This window comes from Bicyclus anynana, chromosome 27 (genome assembly GCF_947172395.1).
Source record: "Bicyclus anynana chromosome 27, ilBicAnyn1.1, whole genome shotgun sequence".
NCBI classification, from domain to species: Eukaryota; Metazoa; Arthropoda; class Insecta; order Lepidoptera; family Nymphalidae; genus Bicyclus; species Bicyclus anynana.
Genome location: NC_069109.1, coordinates 2,917,381 through 2,939,231, shown reverse-complemented (window position 1 = coordinate 2,939,231; position 21,851 = coordinate 2,917,381). Strand labels below are relative to the sequence as shown.

Here is a 21,851-nt window from a genome sequence, read left to right as displayed (position 1 = left end):
GCAGCGCCCGTGTGCAATCATCACCCGCCTTCCTCTAGTACCTATAGTCCTATACAATACAGGGTGCTCGTACATTTCCCATAACTCTAGGGTTATATTCTTAAAGGAAAATTAATTAAAAATGTCTAAGCAACATACGAGTACCCACGTGTTCTAAAATGAATATATTCGGACTAAAAACATTTCTTTTGTAAATAGATCTTAAATTGTGTCCTTTATAACACATCCTTATATATTCATTGATAAATATACATTATAGAAGTGCGGAGAGCCAGTTCCAATATCTTTTGGATATCGACAGTCTTACCACTACGATTACGTATTTTAAAATGCAAGGATAGATAAAGGCGTGTGTTACATGAATAGTTGGAATTATTTGAATTACTTTGTATGAAAACATAAAAAGTTTTTTTTAGTTGAGAAACATAGTTATGCAGTTCGGCTCCTACGAGTAGGTATAAATGGACTTGAAGTTATGGGAAATGCTCTGCAACACCCTATATAGCACGCGCGGCTAATGGCGCTCGGGCACTCCTGAGATCGCGGCGCCTCGCAACGCTCCCCTTGCACTATAGGTAAAGACGCCTCTGCTTTCAAGGCCCTTAGTTAGCACTCCCATTAAAATTCCTGCTAACTATGGGATTTTAACTACCGTAAAATTAACAATCCGTTTGATGCGACGCGTCCGGTGCGGATCTGTGGACGCCTGAAATAACACAGCAATCTCTGATACAAGGGTTATCGCACACTGTACTCGCAGAACAAATGTTGTTCTACAAAAACGCAGCCAGCTTCCTCGTGCGAATGGCGGAGCTGATGAACCAATACGCGCACCGCGGTAAGGCGCACGTCGCAGAGATCAATCACATACGCGAGATCTATGAACCATCGCACTGGTACGAGAAAGGTTACCTCATGTCGGAGATCATTGAACAGTAAGTATTGCTGTGTTCTAAAACATGTCTCATCTGTCTATGCCTAAAACATGTCTCATCTGCCTCTTAGATATGATACGATCTAAAAAAAATGTGCTTGTATTTGCTGCCTGGCAGCGTGACGGTAATTAGTCCACCATAAGTAGAAACACATCAGTTCTTAATTTATAAAACTTTACAAATATTAAGAGGATAGTAGGATAACTGGACTGGACCTGGCAACATTTAACGCACGCACTCTACGGACCGACGAAAAGATGATCGAGTTGGAAGAAGTGGTTAGCAAGTTGCGCTGGGATATCATAGGGTTATCTGAAGTCCGAAGAGAGGGGGAGGACTCGATAATCCTCGAATCCGGCAACTTGTTATACTACCGGGAGGGCGACCAACAGTCCCAGGGTGGTGTCGGGTTTATCGTCCACAAGTCCCTCGTAAACAATGTTGTACGAGTCGAGAGTGTGTCGAGCAGGGTAGCGTTCCTCGTTCTTCGAATCACCAAACGGTATTCGTTGAAAATCATACAGGTTTACGCGCCGACCTCGACACATTCCGACGAGGAGGTAGAGGTATTGTATGAGGATATCTCAAAAGCCATACATGCCTCAAACTCCTATTACAATGTTGTGATGGGGGATTTCAATGCAAAGCTGGGTATGAGAAGCGGTTCAGAGTTGAGAGTGGGGCAATTTGGTTATGGGCAAAGGAACCACAGGGGCCAAATGTTGGCTGACTTCATGGAAAAGGAGGGACTCTTCATGATGAACTCTTTTTTCAAGAAGCCGCCACACAGGAAATGGACCTGGATGAGCCCCGATGGTTCCACGAAAAATGAGATAGATTTCATCTTGTCTACCAGACGGCATATATTCAATGATGTCTCTGTGATCAACAGGGTCAAAACCGGTAGTGATCACCGAATGGTAAGAGGCACGTTGAATATCAACTTACAGCTGGAACGGTACAAACTTGTGAAATCTACGCTCCGACCTACTCCTGCCCAAATCCAAAACCCCGAGAGCTTTCAACTGGAATTACAGAACCGGTTCGATTGCCTAGCAGATTGCGTTGATGTGGACGATCTAAACAACAGACTTGTAGAAACTGTCCATACGGTCGGGTTTAAGTTTTTCAAAACCCACCGTACAAAAAGAACTAACAAGTTCTCGGACCATACACTCAAGCTCATGGAGGAAAGACAAGAAATGAGATTGCAGTCTTCAACAGACGCGTTAAAATACCGTCAGATTAATAGACAGATCTCTAAATCGCAGACATGCGACTTGCGACGCTTCAATACCGAGCGTATCAAAGATACAATCGAGAACAATCGAGGCTCGAAAGTGTTCGCGAGAGATCTGTCTATTGGACGAAGACAGTTGACACGTTTGAAGACCGATCAGGGCAATATCATTTCTTCTAAGCCTGAGATCTTGAGTGAGGTCGAGAAGTTCTACGGACAGTTATACACCTCTACCCAAAAGCCTGTTGACAATTTGGCCAAAGATCCTAGAGCCAAATTGACCCGACACTATACCGAAGATATCCCGGACGTCAGCCTATACGAGATTAGTATGGCTCTCAGACAACTTAAGAACAACAAAGCACCAGGTGATGACGGAATCACAGCAGAACTCCTGAAAGCGGGTGGAAAACCGATACTTAAGGTCCTTCAGCGGTTGTTCAATTCCGTCATTCACGAGGGTACAACACCTAAGGCGTGGCACAGGAGCGTGGTGGTTCTGTTCTTCAAAAAAGGTGACAATACCTTACTGAAGAATTACAGACCCATCTCGTTGTTGAGTCATGTCTACAAGTTGTTCTCGAGAGTCATCACGAATCGTCTCGCCCGTAGGTTTGACGACTTCCAGCCTCCCGAACAAGCCGGTTTCCGAGCAGGCTTTAGTACCATAGACCACATTCATACGCTGCGGCAGGTTATACAGAATACCGAAGAGTATAACCAGCCACTTTGCTTAGCGTTTGTGGACTATGAGAAAGCCTTCGATTCGGTGGAAACTTGGGCTGTGCTGAGGTCTTTGCAGAGATGCCGGATCGACTACAGGTACATTCAAGCGTTGAAGTGTTTGTATGAAAGCGCCACCATGTCAGTCCGTATACAGGATCAGACTACGAGGCCAATCCAACTGCAGCGAGGAGTGCGGCAGGGAGATGTGATCTCCCCAAAGCTATTTACCGCTGCATTGGAAGATGTCTTTAAGCTTCTGGACTGGAACGGATTTGGCATCAACATCAATGGTGAGTACATCACTCAACTACGTTTTGCCGATGATGTAGTCATTATGGCAGAGACTCTGGAGGACCTTAGTACCATGCTCAACGACCTCAGCAGGGTTTCTCAACGTGTGGGCCTAAAAATGAACATGAGCAAGACGAAGATCATGACTAATACTCATGTACCGCTCCACCCAGTTATTGTTGAGGACTCTGCGCTCGAAATTGTAGACGAATATATATACCTAGGACACACAGTCCAGTTAGGTAGGTCCAATTTTGAGAAAGAGGTGAATCGCCGAATCCAGCTCGGCTGGGCAGCGTTCGGGAAACTCCGCGACATCTTTTCGTCCGAAATTCCTCAGTGCTTGAAGACGAAAGTCTTCGATCAGTGCGTGTTGCCAGTGATGACATACGGATCCGAGACTTGGTCGCTGACTATGGGCCTTATTAGAAGGCTCAAAGTCACTCAGCGGGCGATGGAGCGAGCTATGCTTGGAGTTTCTCTGCGTGATCGAATCAGGAATGAGGAGATCCGCAGACGAACCAAAGTCACTGACATAGCTCAGCGAGTCGCGAAGCTGAAGTGGCAATGGGCGGGCCACATAGTTCGAAGAGCCGATGGACGTTGGGGCCCCAAGGTGCTGGAATGGCGACCCCGCACCGGAAAGCGCAGTGTTGGGCGACCCCCCACTAGGTGGACCGAGGATATTAAGCGGGTTGCAGGGAGCCGCTGGATGCTGGCGGCTCGAGATCGTTGTGCTTGGAGGTCCATGCAAGAGGCCTATGTCCAGCAGTGGACGTCTATCGGCTGATAAGGTAGTAGGATAAAGGATTTTCTAAAATATGAGTTCGATCTGAGAAAAAATTGTGTTTATTTTCGCCGCCTGGCAGCGTGACGGTAACTATCCCACCAGAGTTATGTGTTTCACTTGAGGTAGAAACATTGCTTCTAAGATAAAACTTTACAAAGCAGTCGCGACATCCCTTGAAGTACCGCCTTGTGTCCATTACCTGAGCCGTAGGCAGGTTTTGAGCTTCATGTGATAATTATAGTCGGTATTTCTACTTAGCCCTTGACTACAATCTCACCTGATGGTAAGTGATGATGCAATCTAAGATGGAAGCGGGCTAACTTGTTAGTAGAAGGATGAAAATCCACACCCCTTTACACACACACCCCTTTACATACTCACATCTAATTACTTAAGGATAGGACCTACTTTCACTCAGGGGCGTAGCTACCGCCATATCGGCCGTATCAATGATACGGGGTCTACAAGGGCCCCTTAAGTTTTTAAAACGAAGCAAAAATTAGTAAAATTTAATCTACAACCTCACTTAATCTAGTGCTTCCCGGAGCAAAAATCTGCTAAAGATATATTAGGGATTTGCCGTTCGTATATTGAACCCCCAACTAGTTTTTATATAGGACCCCTACAAGGCAAGCTACGCCACTGCTTCCACCACTGGGAGAAAATTTGCTTAGGGCATCAAGTTACCTTAATCCGGCACTGACAAAACGTGACATCCACAATAGGGATGATGACAGTTTTTTAAAATACATAGGCATCTATAAAGTAGGAGTATGCTAATAGTAAAGCAATTTTGTAGAAGTAACAGGAGATCTGCGACTATTACTTTCGGAGCTACAGGGATATATAGGGTCATATTTGCGGCGCTGCCGCGGATCCCTGAGAAACGTTCCATACAAAATGGTTCGAATTAATGACGTCGTAGGTCATAATAATCGTTGATGAATAATATCTTTTTTATTTGTGCGTTTATGTTTATAGTTCATGTAATAAAAAATGTCACATTTAATGTAAGGAAGCTAAAACTGTGTCAATTTTCATCTAATTACGATAAAAGATTTTTAATAAATTTTATAATCTTATTTATTTTGCAAATATCCAGACAATCTTTGCTTTTCATGAATAAATTAATCATTCATCATTCGTCATCATCCATTCCAGCTACAGAAAAATGGTGGGCATAGCGCAAAAAACAACTCAGTCAAAGATGGACGCCGTGATGCAGGTGATGAAATACATGGAGCGTGTCCAGCAGCAGTTCCAGGAGCTGCACCACCTCGTCAACATGATGCACGAGATCGAGACCAAATATGGCTACCGGCCACAGGAGCACCGGCCCGACTACATACCCGAGGTGTACGCCGAGGTTAGTGGCCTTAGAGACGAACTATAGCAGGGCAGCAAATACATGGAACGCGATTAGAAGCAGTTCCTGGAGCAGCAGCACCTCGTCAACATGATGCATGAGATAGAGACCAAGTACTGCTACCGGCCCGACTACATACCCGAGGTGTATGCTGAGGTTAGTAGCCTTAGAGACGAACTATAGCGTGGCAGGAAATACATGGAACGCGATTAGCAGCCGTTCCTGGAGCAGCACCACCTCGTCAACATGATGCACGAGATAGAGACCGAGTACTGCTACCGGCCCGACTACATACCCGAGGTGTATGCTGAGGTTAGTAGCCTTAGAGACGAACTATAGCGTGGCAGGAAATACATGGAACGCGATTAGCAACAGTTCCTGGAGCAGCACCACCTCGTCAAAATGATGCATGAGATAGAGACCAAGTACTGCTACCGGCCCGACTACATACCCGAGGTGTATGCTGAGGTTAGTAGCCTTAGAGACGTAACTATAGCAAGGCAGGAAATACATGGAACGCGATTAGCAACAGTTCCTGGAGCAGCACCACCTCGTCAAAATGATGCATGAGATAGAGACCAAGTACTGCTACCGGCCCGACTATATACCCGAGGTGTTCGTCGAGGGTAGTGGCCTTAGAGACGAACTATAGCGTGGCAGGAAATACATGGAACGCGATTAGCAACATTTCCTGGAGCAGCACCACCTCGTCAACATGATGCATGAGATAGAGACCAAATATGGCTACCGGCCACAGGAACATCGGCCCGACTACATACCTGAAGTGTACGCTGAGGTTAATAGCCTTCATTATCAATCCATATTTGGCTCACTGCTACTCGAGTCTCCTCTCAGAATGAGAGAGGCCAATAGACCACCACGCTGGCCCAATGCGGATTGGCAGACTTCACACACGCAGAGAATTAGGAAAATTTTCAGGTATGCAGGTTTCGTCACGATGTTTTCCTTCACCGTTTGAGACACGTGATATTTAATTTCTTATCATGCACACAACTGAAAAGTTGGAGGTGCATGAACCGGACCGGATTGGAACCCACACCCTCCAGTGGCGGTGGCGGTGGCGGTGACGGTGACGGTGACGGTGGCGGTGACGGTGACGATGATGATGATGATGATGATGATGATGATGATGTATTGTAGGAAATAGTAGTCTGAGACGGATATGACGTCTCTCGATCTCGTGTTGGCTCGTGTCGACGCTACATGTTTCGTAAAGAGTAGGGAGTTAGAGAGAGGTAACGATCGGTTGGCGGGAACGACTTGTGATATAAGGCGTCCGTTATACGGTCGTGACGTTCGAGCCGTCTACATTTTTTGTCGTGTAATTCTTTGGTTTACTTGGGATAAGCGGGGAGAGTGACTTCAGTGGAAAAGGGGAGTGTTAGTTAACAATCAAAGGCAACTTTAACCCTACACACAACGTTCACAAGTGCGTGACTCCACTCAAGGTCATTCTCTGCCATTCTAGGGTCTTATTTTGGTTACAGTTTGATTTGTTAATTAAGTTGTCCTGACGAAATATTGTGAACCTTTTGTTAAACATTGGCTTCCTCATTTATTTTTAATCCACTTTCGACGCTTCTGCTAACCTATGCTTAACAGCAAATATTCCGCACTAAAAACTTAGTTTAATTTTCGTTACAGGCAGACGACATGATAAAAAGAATAGACGAGATAAACAAAATAAGACATCTAGAGAAAATAGAGAAACTCAGAGAAGCACAGAAAATTCGGGATGCTCTTATGGGGAAAATTAGTACATCAGCTAACTTCTCTGGTCACACTACGACGCGGAGAACTCCCCGGGACAGATACCGTGGCAATGGTACGGGCAGTCGATGGTGGCCTATAGACTATGGATGGGAGATAGATTACAAATGGTTCGATTAGTATTTGTGTTTATTTCTACTGTATAAAAATAAGTCGAGTTTTCCTTCCTGACGCTATAACTCCAGAACGAACGAACCGATTTCCATGGTTTTGCATTCGTTGGAAAGATCTCGGGCTCCGTGAGGTTTTTAGGAAAGAAGATTCAGGAAAAATTTCAACATAGGGTAGGGGTAGGGCAGGGGTAGGGCCGGGGTAGGGCAGGGGTAGGGCAGGGGTAGGGTTATTGTAGGGGTAGGGTAGGGGTAGCTTAGGTGTAGGGAATGGAAGAAGTCCACTAAAGTCAAAGCGAAGCTTGACCGGGTCCGCTAGTTATTTTTATATTTAATTTTCAATAACAAATTCGTATGTTGTTTTATAATAACTATTAATGTTTTTAATATTAAATAACAAGTATTTAGTTATCTCCATTAGGAAAAAGAGTTTTTAATAAAGAAAAGTATACCTTACGTAACTATATTGCAGGTGATTTTTTATTGTTATTACTCTCTCATTTATTTATTACTTCTTTTTTTTTAATTTCTAACAATATAAGTATAAAATACAAAACATTATTAAAAATTTATAAAAAAAAATTCACCCTCCCGCTACGGGACATTTGAGTGTCCAAGCAACCGGTGGTCAGGGCTCCAGAGTGAGGAACCTCCTCACAATACGCGCCGTCTCAAGAATTAACCAGATTATCTGTATCCGACTCTTGATCCAACAGTTAAGCGAAAGCATCTTAAGGTGTTGGTCGAAGCTTTTCGCTATAAGACTTTCTGACAACTGGTATTGACATAATATTATAATTGACTTATAATAATGACATGTAATAATAGTAATAACATAATATTTTAATTGTAATTGTATTGTAAAATCTTTTGTGTAATGTGTAAATGTAATTTGTTTTTTTTTTGTAATTGTTTTTTTTTTTTGTAATTTTTTAGATATCATTTTTTTTTGTTTTTTATATTTAATTTTATGTGACTTGTTTTTTAATTTTATTGCTTTTAGTTTATTGTAGTCTGACATTTTTTGCATATTAATTTGTATTGTGTAATTTGACATTCATTCATTTCATTTCTGACAACTGTAGTATTGACATAATATTAATTTGTGTACGCTGTGTTAACGTATAATTAGCTATGCAATAACTACTCATATATTTATTTCAATGTAAATCATTAACATGTGAAATTGTTATAGCTGTTGGTTATCCTAATAAAATAAATAAATAAATAAATAAGACCATTGACTGAAACAACTATCGGAACAATAATAGTTGACTCAACATTCCACATGGCGGTAATCTCGTGAGCAAGGTCCAAGTATTTTGATACTATTTCCTTTTCGGCTTTAACCAGATTATCGTCATGTGGAACAGTAATATCAACAATTATTGCACGACGCACTGACCGATCGACTAGCACTATATCAGGTCTATTGGCTACAATATACCTGTCAGTGATAATCGTTCGGTCCCAGTAGAGCAATGCACTGCTATTTTATTGTTATTATTATTATTATTATTATTATTATTTTCATCGATGTTTTATTTTTCTGTATTTTTGTAAAAATCAGTTCTTAATTAATAATAGTTTACATTATTAAAGGGTCGTTGGTTTACATAGGATGTTGAACTGTGTACGTGGCGGCACCTGAACTGGGTCCTAACTGAAAATCAGTGCTGCATACTTTTTTTGGATAGGAAGTATGTAGCAAAATGCTGAGTTAGGGCATTTTTCTAGGTTATGCCACATATTGCAGGGCGTTCTTCTTTTATTGTTCTAGCTATAAGCTATATATTTAGAATTAAATATTGTAATGTTCGGCACTACCTAAAAATAAAGATATTTCTTTCTTTCTTTAACCCCCCCCCCCAGGAAAAAAATAATTTGACTGTTTGAAAATAAGATTTTTATTTGAACACATAGGCTACTTTCATCCCGGGAAAATCCATGGTTCCCGAGGGATTTGTGAAAAACTAAATTTTACGCGGGCGTCCGTTATTAATTTAATATGTGAAATCAATTTTCATATTATGAATGATTTTTAGTTTGGTTTAATGAAACGAACACGCAGTAAAAAGGTTTGTGACAACTGAAATTTCAAAAGTGACTGACACAAGGAACCGGAAATAGAAATGTCAGATTTCTATCGAATCAAAAACCAGACCATAGATTTACGATTCGGTACAAGGTACTTATAATTCTATGAAACAGACTGTATACATATAAAAACTGAGCCGTGATAGACCAGTGGATATGACCTCTGTTTTCCGATTCCGGAGGGTGTGGGTTTGAATCCGGTCCGGGGCATGCACCTTCAACTTTTCAGTTGTGTGCATATTAAGAAATTAAATATCACGTGTCTCAAACGGTGAAGGAAAAACATCGTGAGGAAACCTGCATACCAGAGAATTTTTTTAATTCTCTGCGGGTGTGAAGTCTGCCAATCCGCATTGGGTCAGCGTGGTGGACTATTGGCCTAACCCCTCTCATTCTGTGCAGCTCAGCAGTGAGCCGAATATGGGTTGATAATGATGATAAGCTAAGAATACTTGTAAATATTTAATTTATTTCAGTTTAATTTATCCAAATTCAACAAGTCTTCCACCGGCAACCTTCGGAGGAACCCCTCGCTCGCATTGGCTGACAAACCGACCTTCTCCATCAGAAACTCCTGGCGGTAACTTCGCTTGACCTCCTCCTCCTTTTGAGCTATTTGTGCCTCTGCGGAAAGTATTGCATTTTTAAGTATCGCAACAGCCCGGGAGGGACATTACATTTTTTCGTATTTTGACTACATGTGTCAAATCCTTTATAAAATGTCGCCTGACAGTTTGACACTGATAACGCTACTAACTACTACTAACTTTATGTCTAAGGGATGCGAATTATTGCCTACCATAAGGTAATTTATTGACCAACTAGTACAGATCCTTAACATATGTATTCCTAAACGACGACTTAAGATTAAAACCAGACCTAAAACTTACCTAACTACCGGCCTAAGAAAGCCATGCCGCCACAAACGAATAATCAAAATACTATCTAATGAGTCAAACAGTAGTATCCTAAAAAAACACCACAAAACATACAGTAAACTACTTAAAAAATGCATTAAAACATCGAGGAAGCTAGACAATGTACAAATGATGCGTAACTCTAAAAATAAAACCAAAACTATGTGGTACATAATAAAGAACATAACAAACAAAAACACACAGACAGACATTAAAAACATGAAACTCTTGACAAAATCGGGCTTAGTTCAAGAACCACAAATAGTGGCAAACCTTTTCAATGAGTATTTCACATTAGTTGGAAAATCATCCTACGACGCCGACGCTGGAACATCCATTAAAATCCACAACCCGCATATGTATAATGCACAATCACGATCTATTAATTCCTTGTTCTTAGAGCCGGTTACTGAGCGAGAAATACACAAGATTATTCGTAGTTTAGAAAACAAACACAGCTTTGGCGCAGACGAAATCCCACAGACATTGATTAAACATTGCATTAATGAACTGACCCCCCCATTGACATTCTTAATAAATCAATCCTTAAAAAAAATTGATTAGGCAACTATAGATTTTTATGAAAATTGGCCTCATGAGTTCTCCTTAATTGTCCTAATTTATGACCAATTTTCAGCTTTGTACCATTCGTATAATTTAGGCCCGAGTAGGTATATATAGTGACTGGATTTCTCTTTTAGCGATTCAACTACTTACCAAAATCTTGGGTTATTCCCCCAGCTCTAAGTCCCATTTTATTCAATTTCTCCGGGTCCATTTCATTCAATTTCTCCTTCTCCTCTATAGACTCGTGGTAGTCTTCCAGCATGTCTATCGGTATCTGCTCCAGTATGTGGACAAGTCGATCTATCTCAATCTCCAGCCAGTTTATCATCTCCATTCTGCAGTAGAACCAATGATAATTATGTATTTTTTGTTTAAATAACGTTCGTAGTTGACCACAACTAACATTGAGATGACTATTTGTATGCTTAATTTAACTGTATTAAGTTTCATTTCCTTTGTTTCCTTTTCTCTAGTTCATGGTTTCCTAAATTTTGTATGAAAAATGTGTTTTCACTACTCTTGCTCAAAAACACTGTCATATTACCACTCCACAGGGGGGCTAAACAAGTATTTTAGCCTCTAGGGGCTAAAGTAATTTTGTTTTTTTAATTCTTGTCTGTTACGAGTACTAGCCAAGCACTAGCCTACTATAAAACGGAGGAGGTTTTATTCGAAAATAGAGTCATTATAGGTAAGGCCCTGATTGTTTTGTGTTTGTGAAAATAAATAAAAACTTTAAATTAGAATGAAACGTTCTTGTCTGTGGAATGCGTTCATTTTTTTATTTAATTTTTATTGAGTTGCAAATAGAGCGAGATTTGAAGACATGGGACATCCTGTACGGTGTAATACCTTTGCCTTATTCTCGTGTGAAAGAAAAATAAAATTAAAAAGCGAGAATTTTAAAAACAATATTGCCGTGAATAATCCATACTTGATTTTTTTAATGAAATTTATTGTAAATTTGTGACCGTAACATACATATTGTTCAACGTTAATTGTTATTGTTGTCTTCATCTAGTGATAATGGTGTTTGGAGATGGATGAAATTTTCAATCTGTTACCAAAGTCGAGACGCATTTACTTAAATACCTACCTAGGTAAAGTGGAGAAAACAACAACGAATGGATTCACTTACGAAAGGAGTTTTTTAAACTATTATCTCCCACGTTTACCTCACATACTCATTATTCACCTTTACAGGAGTCAGAAATTATGTTGCCGGGTAAAAGCATCTCCCTTTATATCCAAAATTGTAGACTTTGTACATTTAATTTTCAATCAATATAAATCATTGAATATTGATTAAATTAATATAATATTGAATTGAAATTGAGAATATTGACTAAACTATTTTATTTTCTCGCAATCGTAGTGAAAAGCAGAGTGTAACACGTGGGGCTAAACCCATTATAAACTCGGTTTCTATTTAGGCGGCCCTCGCCTTCGTCTCGGGCCCTAAAAATACCTCGTATATAATGGGTACCTATTGTTGAATTCGTATCTCAAATAAATAACAGATGAGGGTATATATTCCTTATGCCGGATCTTAAACCAAAATTAAAGATTTTACCAGCGTTTTAGATATTTTCCTGGAAGTGAAAGAAAAATATGTATGAAGTAAAAGAAGAATATGTCTTACCTCCAGAGAAAGTGTATGGGCTTTCTTTCCGACTTGTTCGGCATGATCAACTTAGACTTTCCCGTGTATTTGTTCATCGTCTGACTGAATATCTCCAACATCATCCTGTACTTCTCGCGGATTGTACCTGATCAAGTAAACATTTATTTTATTACTAGCGGACGCCCGCGACTTCTACCCCTAATTCACCACTTTAGGGATGTTTTTTTTTATTACTGAGAAGGAATACAATAAGGAGCTTAAGATAACTTATCCTAATAACTATACAAATCATGCCCACGTGGAATGGTGGCAAGAATACTGGCTGCATTTCCGCGCTCCTTTGCGCAATCCTTTAGGGGTTGAATTTTAAAAATTCTTGAATCCTACTATTATTATAAACGCGAAAGTTTGTATGGATGTTTGTTACTCTTTAACGCCGCAACTACTGAACCGATTTGGCAGAAATTTGGAATGGAAATAGATTTTACGCTGGATAGGCTTTTCATCCCGGAAAAATCCGTTTACGCAGGATTAACAAGTAGGCTTTTTTTCATCCCGGAAAAATCCATGGTTGCCGAGAGATTTGTGAAAAACTAAATTTCACGCGGACGAAGTCGCGGGTTTCCGCTAGTCACATTATATTTCGTATTTTAACTTAACTCTAATAATAAAGGATTTCCCATAGAAACTTTCAACCCCTATTTCCCCATTTTTATTTTAGAGTCAAATGTACCCCATATTTGCTTCAAGATCCCATTTATCATTATACCAAAATTCATCATAAACAGTTCAGCCGTTTAGCCGTGTAAAGGTAACAGACAGACTAACTTTCGCGTTTCTAATATTAGTATATATTTATATTGTATTTTCTTTCTTTCTAAGTTAGCCCTTGACTACAATCTCATTTGTGTGGCGCGTAAATTCTCTTTCTACAAACGCTAACGCTTCGAAAACTTGATCACGTGACCTGTCGATAGTAAATGTCATTCCAATAATGTCTTCTAATAAGCAAGAGGTTCTATGTTCGGCTGTAGGTATGTGTGTTTTTTCCATTACCCATGATAGTGCCGATCTGGAAGCCAAGCGTGGTGGACATCTCGTCCCGGATGGGGTCCGTCTGGTGGATGCGGTACAGCGACTCCGCCAGCAGCTCGTGGCAAAGCGTCGCCATCTTCTGCTTCTCCCTGGGGCTGGCCCGACTGTGTATATCCTTGTACGGGACCTGCCCGCCCGCAGCCATGATGAGAGCTGTCAGAAAGGAGATAGCCCATTTAAGGTCCACTCTTGTAACCTCAGACCAATTATTGTATAGGACATTCCTCGCTAGACGCTACTTTTCTGTCAACGTGTATGATCAACGATCTAATGCGATTATAAAAACTGTCTCTATAGAATCGATGTTAAATAGTTGTAACCGTGTTCGTCGGTTAAAGAGCTCCGTAAAATACCTTTTTGTGTAATTCAATTGTGTAAAAAACGGGCAAAAACTTCTAGTTTAGTATAAGATATATACCAAATCTAAGCTCGTTTTCCTCAGAAAATTACAGACAATTTTGTTCGTGACTATGGGTGCGATACAGGTCCTTCTATAATTGGTCTGAGCTTGTACCCCGTATCTATGAAAATCTAAATAATTGAATAAATCTAACTAAATAAAAAGAAATAAACAAAATTAAAACCCAAGTTTTTGAGTTATAACAAGATGGCGCTCTTAAAGCAACTATGACATGACAATTGACAGCAAACGTCAGAACGACTACTGCATTGAAAACGTCATCAATCCGCCATTATTACCCGTGTTGTACATAGATGATACATTATGGTGTTGCATTTCTTCTAGAGAGAATTATTTCGAGAGAATTAAAGTAAATTCGTAGATTTGTGTAGTCAAAAATAGTAAAAATAAATGTTTTCTTTTATTTCCGCCAGGGTACAATGACTGATCCTGGGCTCCATACAATTTTGGACTATCTCCTTTACATTTTTGTGATAGCCCAGTGGATATCCAGCAACACCCCCAATTCCAACGCAGATTGTAGATTTAGACGCCAAAAAAACGTCCTATACTAACTATCCTGACGATGACATAACGAACGACAATGCTTCCCAGGCAACACAAACACAAGTTACAGTGCGCTGTTTCGGTCTTTCACCATTGGAAAGCATAGTTGAAAGTTTATCAAGTATTTTATCTCCATATTCATAGGGAACGTGAACTACGCAGGTAAAACTGCGGGAATCCGCTAGTAGGTACAATAAATAAATATAATAACTAAGAAAAGAAAGTTATGATACTACGAGTCAACGATATTTTATTCTATAGATATGTTACGTGCCTATAAAATCCCCGCAAAAAGTGATCCCAATTTAGCTATTTCAATGAGCGCACGCAACAATTTTGTGTTTACTTACATTATTTATTTAATTAAATTTAGTTTTTCCACTTCCTAAACACATAATTTGAAATTGTAGACAATATTTAGATATTATTTGTTTAAATATCTTTCGTTGTTTAATAAGCGAACTAATTGAAATTATGACAATTAGCAACCTCAGGCATTTGTGCATGAAACTTATTCTATATTCTATAAAATATCATTGCTACGAGTAGGTATCATCATCATTATTAACCCATTTCGGCTCACTGCTAAGCACGAGTCTCTTCTCAGAATGACAGGGGTTAGGCCGTTTGGCAGACTTCACACACGCAGAGAATTAAGAAAATTCTCTGGTATGCAGGTTTCCTCACGATGTTTTTCCTTCACCGTTTGAGACACGTGATATTTAATTTTCTAAAATGCACGAGCATGTATACTTACCGGTAATAATAATAGTCTTCAAGACGATCATTTATTTGAGTTTTGTTAACTTTTTTTAATAATTGACAGACACAGCCGATGTTCGCGATGACGCTGCAGGGTTATTATCTATCTCAGTGACTTAAAACAGCTGAGTCTCGTCTGCCTGTAATTAATTTGCAAAATAACCATGACTGCAGTACTTGGGGTCCCAAGGTGCTATAATTTATATTAGCAACCCCCCACCAGGTGGACTGACGACATCAAGCGAGCAGACATTCGCTGGATGCAGGCGGCTCAGTATCGTGATGTTTGGAAGTGCCTACAAAAGGCCTATGTCCTGCAGTGGACTCCATCGGCTGATATGATGATGATGATGATGATCATGATGATGATGTAGTACTTTCCCAAACGAGGTATATTCACAATAATCTCTACTGCTACTAGTTATAAATATAGAGAGTTGTAATAACTATTATCTAGCCAATTATTAGTTAATTATTTTGTGATTGTATTTTAATTTCCCTAACAAAATTAAGTCTACAGTAAAAATATTGATTATATGTATATATTGTACCATTTTCTCGTAGGGTTCCGTAGTCATCAAGAACCCTTGATGTTTCGCTATACTATTTCCTAGAAAGCTGTAATGCATACTTTTATACTAAGTAAACGCAGCGCGGTTTCACCCGCGTGGTTCCCGTTCCCGTAGGAAAACGAGGATAATATATAGCCTATAGCCTTCCTCGATAAATGGGTTATCTAACACTAAAAGAATTTTTCAAATCAGACCAGTAGTTTCTGAGATTAACGTGTTCAAACAAACAAATAAGATTGTAATTCCATGGCGAAGTGCTATGCGCGGTGGATTTACAAGGCGGAGGTCCTGGGTTCGATCCTCGGCTGGGCCAAATGAGGTTTTCTTAATTGATCCAGGTCTGGCTGGTGGGAAGCTTTGGCCGTGGCTAGTCACCACCCTACCGGCAAAGACGTACCGCCAAGCGAGTTAGCGTTCCAGTACGATGTCGTGTAGAAACCGAAAGGGGTGTGGATTTTCATCTTACTCCTAACAAGTTAGCCCGCTTCCATCTTAGATTACATCATCACTTACCATCAGGTGAGATTGTAATCAAGGGCTAACTTGTAAAATAAAAAAAGGTACAGTTTGTAGTATTGTATCTGGATCTACTGAACCAATTTAGACAATTATTTTAGAATAAAAAAATAAAAACGCTAAATAAAAAAATAAATATGCCATAAATACTCTTTGCTACGATTTAAATAAGTACCGTTTGTTTTTAAACGGATGATAAAGGTTTTATATTACACTAGCGGACGCCCGCGACTTCGTCCGCGGTAAACCCTGCCCTATTCCCACCCTACAGCTACCCTACCATACAGGGGATGAGTAGCCTTACCCTACTCTTTCCATACCACTACCCTACCACGCGACGGAAGTTTAAAAAATGGAGTAACTTCTCCCGTTTTCTCAACATTTCCCTTCACTGCTCAGCTCCTATTGATCGTAGCGTGATGAGAATTATACTATAACCTGCCCAGGAGTATGAAGAATAATTGTACCAAGTTTCGTTAAAATCCGTCAAGTAGTTTTTGTTTCTATAACGAACATACAGACAGACAAAAATTTTACTGATTGCATTTTTGGCATCAGTGTCAATCACTAATCACCCGCTGATAGTTATTTTGGAAATACATTTCATGTACAGAATTGACCTCTCTACAGATTTATTATAATTATAGATTACGGCACATGTGCGTAATGAGATACATTAAGTTATTGAAATCGGTGAAATAAGCGATACTTTACGAGCAAATCTATACTAATAATATAAAGAGGTAAAGTTTGTAAGTTTGTAACATTCTTTAAATGGGGTAATCTTCGGAACTACTGGTCCGATTTCAAAAATTCTTTCACCAGTAGAATGCTACGTTATCGAGGAGTGCTATAGGCTATATTTTATATTGGTAACACATATATTAGCAGAGTTATCACAGTTTTTGTCATACAGGTCGTACGAAACTCCTCTTAAACAGACTTAATCGCATGCGCTGCCTTAACCATTGTGTAAAATTGAAATCAATGTATGAAGGCTTTATGTATATTTGAAAGTTCTACAAAAATGGAAGGGTAGGTGGGTGTAGGAATAACGCGGACGAAGTCGCGGGCGTCCACTAGTGTGTTATAAAGAAATAAAAGACATTTTTATTTAAATTTTATTTATTTATTGACCTTCTACCGATTCTTTCTCGTGTTTATTGGTTATTTTCTTATGAACGATCTTGACTACGTCTATTAAATGGCTGATTTCTATAGCCTTGTTAGCTATTTGCTCGTAAGCATTTATATGTTCCATTGGTTTCCACTCGGCGTACATTTTCTTCAACGTCAAAGATATATCCGTTACTACGTTTAATTTATCAGTTATATCCCCTATTAGAAAACCTATAAAAAATAGTTAGTTTTTATCTATCTATACCAATATAATAAATGCAAAAGTAAGTCTGTCTGTCTTCCTTTTTATACGATCACTAACGCTTCGAAAACTAGAAAAATGTATGCGAATGACAGATCACGTGAACTGTCGATAGCAAATGCTCAGACCAATTATTGTATAGGACCTGCCTCGCTAGACGTTACTTTCCTGTCAAAGTATATGATCAACGATCTAATGCGATTATAAAAACTGTCTCAATAGAATCGATGTTAAATAGTTGTTTTCGTGTTCTTCCGTTAAAGAGCTCCATAAAAATACCGTTTTGTGTAATTGAATTGTGTAAAAAACGGGCAAATACTTCTAGTTTAGTATAAGATATTTCCTCAGAAAATGACAGACTATTTTGTTCGTGACTATGAGTGCGATACAGGTCCTTCTATAATTGGTCTGAGTAGCAAATGTCATTCCCATACATATTTCTAGTTTTCGAAGCGTTAGCAATAGTAGAAAGAGAATCGACCTGCCACTTGGCTAGAGGGACTGTTACTTTTTACAGCTAAACGGCGAAATCGATCAAGATGAATTTTGGTATGGTAAATGAGACCTTGCAGCAAAACATAGGGTACCTTTTGACCCTAAAATAAAAAGAGAAGATGGTGAAATAAGGGTTGAAAGTTTGTATGAAAAGTCCGTAATAGCACCTCCAACTTTTCAGTTGTAATTTTTTACGCTCCAAAGTATTTTTTTTCAGTAAACAGCTTTGATTGTGCAAACCAGTTCAAAATTTAAATTAAACCTTTGATAAGTTACCTCTTGCATTAATAGTTGTGTGCATTTTAAGAAATTAAATATCACGTGTCTCCAACGGTGAAGGAAAACATCGTGAGGAAACCTGCATACCAGAGAATTTTCTTAATTCTCTGCGTGTGTGAAGTCTGCCAAACCGCATTGGGCCAGCGTGGTGGATTAACTAACTACTAAGCCTAACCCCTCTCATTCTGAGAGGGGTTAGCTTAGACTCGAGCTCAGCAGTGAGTCAAATACGGGTTGATGAATGACATGTTACATTACCTATTTCGAAAGTCGAATAGTTGCCATACTGCGCCTTCACTAGTTCTGCCCTTCGTACCTTTAGGTCACTGTCTTTTATTGTTTCGAACATTAACCGGAAAAGTTTGATTTTCATACTGGTGTCTTCGGAATTGGGGTCTTCAGTAGCTTTGTCATCTTGGGCTTTCGGGTCGTCTTGCCCTGGAATATAAAGTTATAGCAGACTCCCAGTGGCGTAGCGCCCATTAGTCATCAAAAGTGGGACCCTGTATCAAAACTAAGTTAAAAATAAACAAGCGTCAATTCCCGAAAAGTCTCTTGAGTTTTTGCCCCAACTCTTTTACTTACTGTAAGGTCCCTTGTCCTTACCGTAATAGCAGTAAGTCACCGTCTCACCACTACACTATAATGGCCAGCTGCACACGTCCGCCTCCTCTCGATGCCAGCCATAGACTGGCCGCTCTCGCCCACTACCGGTGTATATATACACGAACACTACCCCACTACCGGTGTATATATACACGAACCCTACATCCCTTCCTATTTAACAAATTTAATTATTGTTATATTTCCTTTACTCCTACCATACTCTCCACCTATTGATTTCCAACCACATGTGGTTCAGGATTAAAGTAGTCGAAAGTATCTTCCACTTTCTTCCAATACTCTCCCTCTTTTTTTCCTTTCCGAAGTTTTTTACTCGATTTCCATATAATGACATTCCGAAGCTTTTAACCTATTCCCAATCTAATGGAATTCCAAAGCCAATTCCAATCTAATGGAATTCCGAAGTTTTAATTTCAATTTAATGAAATTCCGAAACCTTTAACCTAATTCCAATCTAATGGAATTCCGCAGCCAATTCCAATTTAATGGAATTCTAAAGCTAATTCCAATCTAATGGAATTCCGAAGTTTTATTAACCCAATTTCAATTTAATGGAATTCCGAAACTAATTCCAATCTAATGTAATTCCAAAGTTGTATTAACCCAATTTCAATTAAATTAAATTCCGAAGCCTTTAACCTAATACCAATCTAATGGAATTCCGAAGTTTTATTAACCCAATTTCAATTTAATGGAATTCCAAAGCTAATTCCAATCTAATGGGATTCCGAAGTTTTATTAACCCAATTTTAATTTAATGGAATTTCGAAGCTAATTTCAATCTAATATAATTCCAAAGTTGTATTAACCCAATTTCAATTAAATTAAATTCCGAAGCCTTTAACCTAATTACAATCTAATGGAATTCCGAAGCCAATTCCAATTTAATGGAATTCCAAAGCTAATTCCAATCTAATGGAATTCCGAAGTTTTATTTACCCAATTTCAATTAAACGAAATTCCGAAGTCTTTAACCTAATCCCAATCTAATGGAATTCCGAAGCCAATCCCCATTTAAAGGAATACCGAAGCAAATTCCAATCTAATGGAATTCCAAAGCAAATTTCAATTCAATGGAGTTCTGAAGGTTTTAATCCAATTCCAATTTAATGGAATTCCGAAGCTTTTAACCCAATTTCAATTTAATGAAATTCTGAAGTTCCAAATACATTTTTCTTCTTCCGATTCCTTCTTCTTTTGGCCCGACTTGACTTTTGGACTGAACTGGCAAATCAGTTAACTGTGTGATCATTGGGCAGAGAACTGCCTACTGCAAAAATAGATAAACCGCATACGTCTGGAGTTCATCACCCCCATTGTAATCCAGTGCCACAGCATGTACCAGAGCCACTGCGAACAACACGGTCCTCCGCGCTCTGCATAAACTTCTGCAGCATTGCCTTCATGAGCACTCGCCTGCACGAGCATGCGTCTGCATGAGCACGCACCATCACACATGTTTATCTGCAACTTAATAAAATTAATTACGCCAGCACCGCCTTAAATAGTCTGTTGAGCATTATGAGACATCGCTAAGATAGCGATTTTCGCATAACGGAACGTAACTATCAACCAGGCATAAGTTACAATTCCAGTATGTTTACCAACATCACAAAATAAGAACATCCTTTTGTTTGGTTTTAGATATGTCCGTACCACATAGTTCCAGTTAAGGCAAACGCTGTGTAGGAACTCAACTTTTTTAAACCAGATGACAGTTTTATACTTTAAGAGTTCCTTATTCAAATTCAATATACTTTTGTTTTTACTAATTTCCGTATTACAGATGACACTCTTAAGAAAGTCTGTAAGCATCGTAGGATCGACCACTAATTGAACCCCCTGCTCCACAAGTGACACTAATGCAGTCAGATTTATCAATACACTGGACGGCACTCTAATACTATTACTTTGGAAGCAATGATGACAGAGAACTCAACAGTTCCTCTCTCTCTTTCTTTTTTTTTTTACATAGCGGTCTTACATTTTGACTATCTTTCTCTAATTTTTTTTTTTGTGCAGAAGACAACATATAAAGCAAATCTGATGATATTTCGAACATTCGTTTGGTTGAACCTGTCACAAATGTCAGTTTTCATTAATCAAGTATTATTAAGTACCCGTCAAAAGCTGTCACAATAATTGACAGATAATTCTAACTTTGCCGCAATGCTCTTACTTTGTTATAATATTTAATTGTAACAAATAGTCTTGTAAAATTGAAACTTACGCTGACCCGCTCATTCGTTGTTAGTCTCAATGTTGTTTGACTTCAAACCAATGGCTATTGTTTCTCATTCTAATATATATATAGGACTGTTCTCCCTGCCATTCACAGTCCACTGCTAACATCTGCTAAACTCAATCATGCACCTATACATAGTTAAATTGCGTCAAAACTTAAACTTAACTGCGCTAGGTCTTGATGAAAGTATTTCCACCAACCTACATTGCAAAATGACTAATCAATAATTATAGCTTGTTGTAATCCGACCAAATGATGATCCTGTGCAATTTCACTTCACAACGCATTGCGAGCACCATCATAAAAACTCTTTGAAAATAAGAAAACTAAATTTCATCAAGTTGTACAAACTTTCAGGTTAAACAATGGCATCTGCTTGATCAATTAAGAAGTCTATCAAATACACCATAACACACACATAAGGGTGAAACGACAACAAATTTCAATTCAACGTTCAACAA

General features: G+C 39.2%; 2 protein-coding genes across 2 annotated transcripts; one reads left to right on the top strand and one right to left on the bottom strand.

The window, feature by feature from the left end:
• The first annotated feature begins 5,149 nt into the window (after nucleotides 1-5,149).
• Nucleotides 5,150-7,400, top strand: LOC112054388 (uncharacterized). Its single transcript, XM_024094158.2, has 2 exons — nucleotides 5,150-5,348; nucleotides 7,014-7,400. The coding sequence occupies exons 1-2, from the start codon at nucleotides 5,154-5,156 to the stop codon at nucleotides 7,257-7,259; spliced, it is 441 nt and encodes a 146-aa protein (XP_023949926.2). The 5' UTR covers nucleotides 5,150-5,153; the 3' UTR covers nucleotides 7,260-7,400.
• Nucleotides 7,401-17,401: 10,001 nt separating this feature from the next.
• LOC112054379 (uncharacterized) lies at nucleotides 17,402-20,603 on the bottom strand. The gene is made up of 3 exons (XM_052890042.1): nucleotides 20,441-20,603; nucleotides 18,780-18,959; nucleotides 17,402-17,716 (listed from the first exon to the last, which is right to left on the bottom strand). Exons 1-3 carry the CDS (start codon nucleotides 20,601-20,603, stop codon nucleotides 17,496-17,498), a joined length of 564 nt encoding a protein of 187 aa, XP_052746002.1. The 3' UTR covers nucleotides 17,402-17,495.
• Nucleotides 20,604-21,851: the final 1,248 nt, after the last annotated feature.